The sequence below is a fragment of the Protomyctophum parallelum genome (genome assembly GCF_964188405.1).
Source record: "Protomyctophum parallelum genome assembly, chromosome: 5".
Classification (NCBI taxonomy): domain Eukaryota; kingdom Metazoa; phylum Chordata; class Actinopteri; order Myctophiformes; family Myctophidae; genus Protomyctophum; species Protomyctophum parallelum.
The window spans coordinates 31,231,093-31,241,092 of NC_139702.1; the positions used below are offsets into that span (position 1 = coordinate 31,231,093).

Consider the following 10,000-nt stretch of genomic DNA (forward strand, 5'->3'; position numbering starts at 1 on the left):
CTTCTACATCCCGACAGTTTTCTGAAAAAGCCATGTTTCCATGTCAGTCGTTCTTCGATTAAAATAAAATAGCAGACCTACAAGCTCATAGCGCGCCACTCGGTGGCGCGCTATGAGCTTGTAGATCTGCTATTTTTCAATAGCTAAAGCATAGCATAATGCTAACACCAAAAGGGGTTCCCGCCCAGAATGGGTTAACCACTGAAGGCATACGTACTCCAAAGTTCATCCTAAAGCCCCAAACCACACCATTGATTCACCAGGCAAGTCCTCGCAAAACATGCAACAATACTTCAGTCAGGACGACTACAAGCATGGATGGAATATATATTTATTTAATATAAGATGAGCAATATCTTTTTATTTTATTATTTATTTATTATTTTTATTACGGTTTGGCGATGTATTGGATCTGCTTTTTAGGTACTCAGATCAAGCGCATCAGACCCGACCATATAGGGTATAGATTCAAAACGACAGGTGGTAGCTGGGGTGGAGGTGGGTGAGCAGCAGGTTTGTATACAGCAGCGTGCTGATACAGCAGCAGCAAGAAAGGAAGCAGGAGGAGGAATGCAAACCTTCCGGTTAAAGTAGCCGGTATGAAGATGGAGTGAGTGTGTGATTGGCTGAGTGAATCATGTGAATGAGAGCGTGATGCTGAGGCGGCCCAATTAACGGCCGGCAGCGACTGCACTGAGGTTCCCTGACTGAACTTGCTCTGCGCATGTCTACGACAGCCACAAATGCTCATTTGTAACCATTGTCCCCACATTTTGGCAGTCGCATGAGGTTGCATTGGTGTGGATGGCCTTAAAACCGTTTGGTTGTAAAGGAGTCGCAACTAGTTTTATTGGTGTGGTTTGGACTTGCCAAACCACACCAATAGACAAAGCCAATAAGATGAGCAGCGAAACTATAGCAGCTCTACATGACAGCTTACTTGTGAGCTTGGTTGCTTGCTATGCTATTTTCCCTATTTTGAACTTTTTTGATTTGCCCTACATTACAATAACCTATAGAGGGTAGAAAGTGGGTAAATGTTAAACGGGCTGCATTTATATAGCGTCTTTTCCCCCAAAGCACTTTACAAATGTATATTTCACATTCACACACTGATGGGCGGATGAAACCATGCGAGGCGCCAACCTGCGCATCGGGAGCAGTTAGGGTTCCACCTCAAGGACACTTGGGACACATATAGCCAGGAGGAGGAGCCGGGGATCGAACCTGGAACGTTCGTATTCCAAGATGCCTGCTGAGCCACTGCTGCCACTTACTCGACTGGAAGGAGGCCGGTAAATAAATATAATGACTGATCTATGTCTATAAGAATGTTTAACACTTGGCTTTGCTGACTTGTTTGTCTGTCCTGTATTATTATTTGTGAGTTCACACAAAAGGCAACTCATCTGTCATGTGACCACTCTCGCTGACCACCACCACACACTGTATAAAAGCCAACATTCATCCACAGTGACTGACCGCACTAATGGAAATGAAAGACGTTTGACATTTCACATGCACATCTTTGTAGAAGTAAGAAAACATGATATTCAACTTTCTGGATCGCAGTAGTAGCATCCTTTTTTATGGAGGTTTTCGAGTAATAGCATAGTCCCCCCATACACACACACACACACACACACACACACACACACACACACACACACACACACACACACACACACACACACACACACACAGTCACACACACACACACACACACACACACACACACACACACACACACACACACACACACACACACACACACACACACTACCCTCCCTTGGTCTCGGAACACATGCACGCACGCACAGAGACAGTGTGTCTGTGAGTGGTTTTGTGAAGAGAGCCATGTGGACTGAACCCTATGGGAGGTCTTACACTGAATTATCAAAGAAACCAGCACGCACACACACACGCACGCACGCACACACACACACACACACACACACACACACACACACACACACACACACACACACACACACACACACACACACACACACACACACACACACACACACACACACACACACACACACACACACACACACACACATACACACACACACACACACACACACACACACACACACACACACACACACACACACACACAGTTCATTAAATTGTCCCCCCATTAAACACAGAGAACTGGTTCATTTACACCCCCCCCCCCCCCGCCCAGCCCCCCAGCTCTCTGTACTCTGTTAGATGTAAGATAACGGTTTAATTAAAACCGATACTGTAACAGCCTATTTGGGAGCAGCAGTTCAACTGATACGACACACGTGCACATATTAAACTGTGGTTACTACAGCTTGAAATAACGTGTGTGTGACTGTGTGTGTGTCAGTCGGGGGAGGGCGAGTGTGTGTGTGTGTGTGTGTGTGTGTGTGTGTGTGTGTGTGTGACTGGGAAACCCCTCTATGACTAACAGCAGAGGATTGCTGTGTACTTTGATGTCTGGTCCCGAGCCGTGGTGTTTTCATAGGCTGGGTGGGTTTGTCTTGGCAGAATGGTGATTAGTGTGCCGTGTACGTGTATACGTGATGTGCACGTTTGTGAGGGAGTCAAAGAGATGCTCGGAATCACAGGGAGGACATCTCAGTTTTAAAACTGTGTATATCACACACACACACACACACACACACAACCGTGTGTCTTTGAATCTCTTTCACGCTCCCAGAAAGAGTGAGTGAGACAGACTGGGGCGGCGGTGGCTCAGGGGTAGAGTGCCTGGATGGTAACCGTAAGGTTGCCAGTTCGAACCCGAACTTGCTCAAGTGTCCTTGAGCAAGACACTGGACCCCTAATTGCTCCCGATGTGCTAGTTGGTGCCTTGCATGGTTTCCGCTGCCATCGGTGTATGAATGTGTGTGTGTGTAATGCACAATCTCTGTAAAGCGCCTTGGATAAAGGCGCTATATAAAATGCACCATTTACCATTTACAGACATTGAAAGAGAACGAGCAAGTGAGAGTGAGTGACTGCTAAAAAGTGATGTTTTTAAAGCATGGAACGTACTGAGCAATCAACCCACGTCAGTTTGGGTTCAGATACGGTGTGATCCAACTGCCATAATTTTGCACTTTTGTACTTATAATGTTGTCATCGAAAATGAATTGCATAGATTAGATATTAACAGATTGATGTATGAATGGATATAATCCTTAGATGCAGCATTAGTGACTAGTGACACACTCTGAGGAGTCTGTATCATGAGTAGAAGCTAAAAAGTGTGAGTCATCTCATCATCATCATCATCTTGTCTTACTACAGTATAATGCCATCTGTCCGTCCATCTGCCTGTCAATCTATCTCCTAATTTTATTAGTCTGTCTACAAACGTCTGTCTGTGTCAGTAAGAGGAAGCATTCATAGCTAATGTCAGATGACATCAGCATTGTAATAATTAGCCTAATGTTTATAAGACTGCCTGTCTGTCTGTCTGTCTGTATATATGGCTGTCTGGATGTCTTCCTGTTACTCAACGACTGTGTGTCTGTGTGTCTGTCTGTGTCTGTCTGTAAGTGAACTGCTAACGATATGCTTTCTGTCCGTTAACCTGTCTGTCTGTCTGTCTGTCTGTCTGTCTGTAAGTGAACTGCTAATGATATGCTTTCTGTCTGTCTGTCTGTAAGTGAACTGCTAATGATATGCTTTCTGTCCGTTAACCTGTCTGTCTGTCTATCTGTCTGTCTGTCTGTCTGTCTGTCTGTCTGTCTGCAGCGACGCGGAAAATAGAACAGTGGCGTATTGGAAAGTCAGGCGAGGCGTGAACGCACGTCGGACGCCGCCGGTGTGGGATAGGTTCATTGAAAATAATGTTTTGACGCGCGGTGTTTGCAGACGGTGTGTGCAGCCCATCTGTCGGTCTGTGAATATACAATTATACATGTACTATATGCTTTCTGTCTGTTAACCTGTCTGTCTGTCAGTAAACCTCGAATTCAAGGGTCTTCAACAAGGGGTCCGGGGCCCCCGTAATACATTTACACTAACCAATGACCACTTGAATCCTATAGCATCCTTATTGGGGGTAACATTAGCCGAGTGCAGTACTTAGTTTAGACAGTGCTTAGTTTAGACTAGTCATTGGTTAGACCAGTCATTAGTCCTACAACCACTACAACCTCCCACACCTAAACCTAACCTTAACCCTCTCCCAACCCTTATGTCTAACCAATGACTAGTCTAAACTAAGTAGGCCTATGCACCCCCCGAAAACAGCAGATCTGCACGCTCACAACGTGTCACACTGCGTTCGTGAGCTTGCCTTGAGCTATTTATTGTCCATTCGTTCGGCTATTGATTCTGCACATTAGTGAGCCTGTCATTTCATGTCTAAACCTACCAGTGCTTCTCTCATAATAAGAGGCTCTCTTGGCTCAGCGGCCAATGAATCACCGACGCTACAGACAGAGGGGATATGTATTCCTGTGTGTGTCAGGGGGGGACCTGTTCAACCGATGGCTCAAAGATGAACATTACTCATCAGGTTCTCAACTCAGCTCGAGGTGATGTCATCAGCAGTATTGTATTGTTATTGGTGGTACGAGGTGTTATGCTGCTATTGTTTGGTGGAACTGGGCTACAGCGTCATCGTGATGTGTACAACCAGCCTGCATGGCTGCCAGGGCGGATGTACTGTCCCTCAGGAATAGCTTTGTATTGTTCACTCACTTTGGGCAGAAGAGGCCCATGGAGCAGCAAACACAAAGGCGAAACGTGTATTATGACAATATACTGACCATAATATGGTCAGTTCACATATTATGTATTTGTACTGTGTGTGTGTGTGTGTGTGTGTGTGTGTGTGTGTGTGTGTGTGTGTGTGTGTGTGTGTGTGTGTGGTAGCAACTCAGAAAGGCAGTTTTCTCACTACTTTCTAACATACATACTGTAGATGTATGTTGGAAACAACAAGTCCATAGGACTATTTTTGTGTTATCGTGTTATCCTTTTAGCCTTAATATCTGACTGTCCTGTACCTGTGCTGTTTACATTTCTGACCAATAAAGTATTCAATCAATCAATCAATCAATCAATCAATCAATCAATCAAAACAGTAGGTTAACAAAGCTGTTTAAAAACTTTGGACTGTCTCAGAAGTGCTGTGGATCTTAGTATCTTCTCAAATATGCATTTAATGCAGATTTGACCAGTTTTCTTTCTTAGAAGATAAGCCACTTTTGCCTGTGGTACTCGAAAACACTCATTTGTACATATATTTTCTCTCTGAAAATAAATAAATAATAATAATAATAATGCATTCTTTCAAGCTTACCTTTATTACATTCTCATAGATAGTGTCCCGGAAATCCAGCATGGCTTTCTTATCGAACTCCTTGCCGTTGATGATCCTCATCTGTTTGAGGAAGGTGGACTTGCCGCTCTCCCCGGCCCCGAGCAGCAGGATCTTCACCAGCCGGCGCACGGCCCTCCTCTCCCGGGCGAGCATGGCGTCGATCTCCCTGCTCCTCCGCCGCGCCTCCCGCTGCTCCAGCGCCGCGTCCCTGCTCTCTTTCTCCCGGCTCCGCTGGTCCTTGCCGCCGCCCGGCTCTCCTCGGCTCGCCTCGGCCGGGAGCAGACAGCGGCCCAGGACCGTGCGGACCACTCCCGACATGTTGATTTAAGTCCCAAAAGTTCCGCTGAAATTCTGAAAACTTTGAGTCGAAAACTTGGAAAGTTCACATTATAGGGTGAGACCCCCTGCTCGTCTCTCCCGACTCCCGTAGGCCTAAGATAAGTTAGGAACGATCCCATCCACTACTTTATAATCCACTTCAACGGCCTGGCGTCTCTTTAAGGAGTACATCAATACACAGATTTAATGCGTTATCTTATCTAGCAGAATGTCCTCATCATCTAACGGGGAGATAGTCCGTGTCCATCTTGGTTGTTACTCCCGAGTCCCGGCGATCATATCCGTTCAACAAAACATCCCGCAGGATGAGAAAGAGAGAGAGAGAGAGAGAGAGAGAGAGAGAGAGAGAGAGAGAGAGAGAGAGAGAGAGAGAGAGAGAGAGAGAGAGAGAGAGAGAGAACATTAAAGTGGGCAAACTGGTTAAATCTAGGCTAGCAGTACATCGGATAGTTGTTTACGACGCCTGTCTTGTCCTAGATTAGAAGTAGGTCCAAAGTCGATTGTCTCTGAGGTTTGGTTTGTTTGCCCATAAGCAAAATAATAATAATTGAAAAGTCAAACTAAACGCTAACAGCCTCAAAGTGGGTTTCTGTCTAAACTAAACACTCCCCCCAGTGGGTTGAGTTGAGATCAGATCTGGATCGTCCGGGCGGCAGACAGACTCAGGACCCCCGGCCGGTCCGGGGCTCTACCGGGGTTCACCGCAAGACGGCGGTAGGGTACCACACATGGGCCATAATAGCCTGGTCCCCTACTTTTAAACTCAAATCCATCGTTAAACCAGAGGATATAATTATACATATTATGTTCTTGTTTTTCCGTTTCTGTGATTTTTGTCCTCTATTATGTTATGTCTATCGTTTGGCCTTGCAATCTATTGTGTCAATTCAATTCAAATGAGCTTTATTGGCATGAGAAAAAATATACGTTTACATTGCCAAAGCAAGTGTCAAAATATAATAAAAACTGTTGAAAGTGGGGAAAGTATATACCAGGGGTACTCAACTGGCGGACCGCGGACCACCTCTTTGCGGACCACCCAATTTTTTTTCTTTTTTTCTTTTTTTTAAGTTAATAATATAAATAACATCAGATGGTACATTTCTCATGTGAAATTGCTGCAAAGGCCCCCAAAATGTCCCCCAAGTGCCCCCAAAATTCTGGCGCTGATCTGATTTGTATAAGCTTGGCTTGACCATACTAAACGGGCATAGAGCCCCGCTCTCCGATGGACGCCGTGCATGGGACCGGACCTCGGTCTTATTCAAAAAAATATTTGTGGACCTTCATCATTTCTAGTTGAGGACCCCTGGTATATACCAGTAGTTGGAAGTGTACGTACAGCATTTTGTAAACAGAGCTATGTCACATAATTGCACCGTTATATACATGTTATACAGGGTAGGCTATAAAGCTTTTTTGAAACAAATAGCAGCATTTTCTTCTCAGGACTATTTAAATTAGTAGCCTATACAGAAAAACTCAGATGTGTTTAAAGGTAGCAGCTCTGTTTACATGTGCAGTAGGTCTGTCTTGTTGCGGGCCTTTACTGTTCCTAATTTATGTTAACGACATGACTTCAGCTTGTGACTGCAACTTGTTCCTGTTCGCAGATGACTCAGCACTGCTGGTCTCGGACAGGAACAAACTGCAGGTTGAAAAGACCCTCAGCTCTGAACTCGGTAGAATCTGCACCTGGCTCGCTGATAACAAACTATCCTTACACCTGGGAAAAACTGGATCCATCCTCTTCGGATCAAATAGTAAACTCAGCAAGGCAGATGGCTTCTTGGTTAGAGTGGGTGACAATATTATCACACGAAAAGATCAAATTACCTACCTAGGTTCCATCCTGGAGGCCAATCTTTCCGGTGATAAAATGGCCACCAACGTAATCAAAAAAGTCAATCAAAGAACAAGATTCCTTTACAGGATCTCCTCACTGGTCAGCAAAAACACCTTGAAGACCTTAACAGGAGCCCTCATACAAGGTTTCTTTGACTATGCATCCACCTCTTGGTACCACAGCACCTCAAAGGCCCTTAAAACAAGGCTCCAGACCTCCCAAAACAAACTGGTCAGGCTCCTACTTGGCCTCACCCCCCGAACCCACCTCACCCCTGCCCACTTTGACAGGCTGGGATGGCTTAGGGTCGTCGACAGAGTACAGCATCTTGCAATGGGTCTGGTCCACAAGATTCGATACACCACCAAGATACCCATGTACCTGTCTAAATACTTCCTTAATGTAAACGAAGTCCACACCCACAACACCAGAGGGAGTGCAACAAACCATGTACAACCCAGATTCGGCACAAACAAGGGACTAAATTATTTTCGCTCCTATGCCACCAAAATGTGGAACGCCCTACCAACAGTCATTAAGACATGTGAATCCCTTGACTCCTTCAAAACCGCTCTCAAAGGGCACCTACTGATGGCTGCAATTCGAAACTGGCCTCTGTAAAATCTGAATCCCCCCCACCCCATTTTCCCTCACTGTATATTGTATCTTTTCCCTTTTTTGCTTCCCATTATGATGAATTACTGTTCTGTTCTTTAGCTACATAGAAATGTCTATTTGTATGTCTCTAAATGTTTGTATGTCTTTAAATGTTTTGATGAATTGAACAATGTGGACCCTGTTGTAAACAAGTGTAATGCTTAATTGGGTCGTCCACTCACAGTTGACAGTCTTTGTATTGAGTTTGTGCTTAAAATGTACTGTAAATTCTACAAACTGTTAATAAATATTTCAATCAATCAATCAAACCACAGGCTACCATATACTTTGAAATCTTACATTTTTCTCCGTCAATCAAAGTCCCCATACATGGGAAATGGGAATATATGGTGCCCAAGAGCTTGTCGCAATAAGATACAGTATCAGTAGTGGTTCAGAGGGCCTCCCACATTTCTCTGCCTGCTGGAGCAGGTTCCACTGCACGTCAGCTGAACTAAGTGAGAAAGAAATGCGGGCGTCCCTTGGCGTCCATCATGTCCAGCAGCTCAGAGCGTCGTGTACGTTTCCAAGCGGCTGTCCGGCGCAGATGGGAGCTGAAGTGGAACGACCGAGTGCGTTACAGGTGGCCGTGTCACTGGACTGCAGCAGGTTTCGGAGCTCCTCCAGCGTCATGTCGGCCACTCGGCCGGCCCGTTTGCATGGTTGACAAAGACCCTTTCCGGTCAATTAGGTCAATATAGACAGGTCTGCCCCAAAGTTATTAGTGCAGCCGCGCACGGCAGCCGGCGAAAACTATAGAGTTCTCAACAGGCCCGGCGAAAATGAAGGCCCGGCCCTATACCTGGGCCCTCGTTAAACCCTATACATTCAAGAGAATGTCCCCCGCTACCAGCCTTAGATCTCCATACATGGAGCTGACCTGTTCTGGCATTCCATATGTTGATCTGACCTCATCAAACCCTGTACACTGAAGAAATGCAAGACAGACATGGCTATAAGGAGCCAATACAGAATTCATTCCATGTTGATCTGACCCCCCCCCCCCCCCCATGCCAAAGCGCCAGCACTCACCCAGCAGTCTGTATAGCACCCCATCCTATTGCAATCGTTTGTATTCTTGAGCACGAGAAATGTCAAATGTCAAATCATCTTATTCCATGTCATCATAAGGCTACCTATTTCCTACATGTGTGCACCGTGCAGCTTCTCATTACAGGCATTTGCATTATAGTAAAGATAGGGCTCAGCTGCCAGATACCTCAGGGAGGGAGAGAGAGAGAGAGAGAGAGAGAGAGAGAAAAAAAGTCACTTTGCCATCGGTGGAAAATGCTGAAATAATAAACATGAATAATAAACAGCCTGTGGCACAGAGTGCTTGTACGTTGTACATCATTTGACCTAGCTGGTTCACATTGGTCACAGTGCCCAGGAGAAGGTAATGCTCTGAATAATCCCTCATTCTGACAGTTCTCTGAATCCAGAAATTAAAATGAGACATTTTTGTGCCAAATGACGCTCTCTTGCCTCCCCATCAGTGCCAATTTGGATGGTTTATATCTTATCTGGCACAGTGGAGGCAGAATGTGACCCTGTGAAAGCAGCAAGTATCCAACCATAAGCGTGACTATGACTATTGAAACCATCAAACTTGAAGAACTTCCTGTTGAATTTGGCCAGGGGGCTAATTGGCTGGAACCCATATTATTGCTATGACGATGACTCCCAAAGCGTGTTTTAAAACTGCAGTTCTCGGTGCCTTTGGGTAGAGGGCGGTGTTAGATCAGGTTCTCGGCAAAATTGCAGCACTGAAAAATGTCAGAACGTTTCTTTTCTTTTTCATGAACAGAGAAGGGAGGAGAAGCACGTTTTGAATGTGATTT

At 45.3% G+C, this 10,000-nt stretch overlaps 1 protein-coding gene across 1 annotated transcript in view; it reads right to left on the reverse strand.

Moving 5' to 3' along the window:
• Window positions 1-5,981, reverse strand: part of gna12a (guanine nucleotide binding protein (G protein) alpha 12a) — a 24,083-nt gene extending 18,102 nt beyond the window's left edge. The window contains exon 1 of the mRNA XM_083766106.1: window positions 5,297-5,981. Within this exon, the coding sequence (XP_083622232.1) occupies window positions 5,297-5,635 (339 nt within the window). The 5' untranslated portion in view covers window positions 5,636-5,981. The remainder of the gene's footprint in view (window positions 1-5,296) is intronic.
• Between the last annotated feature and the right edge of the window lie 4,019 nt (window positions 5,982-10,000).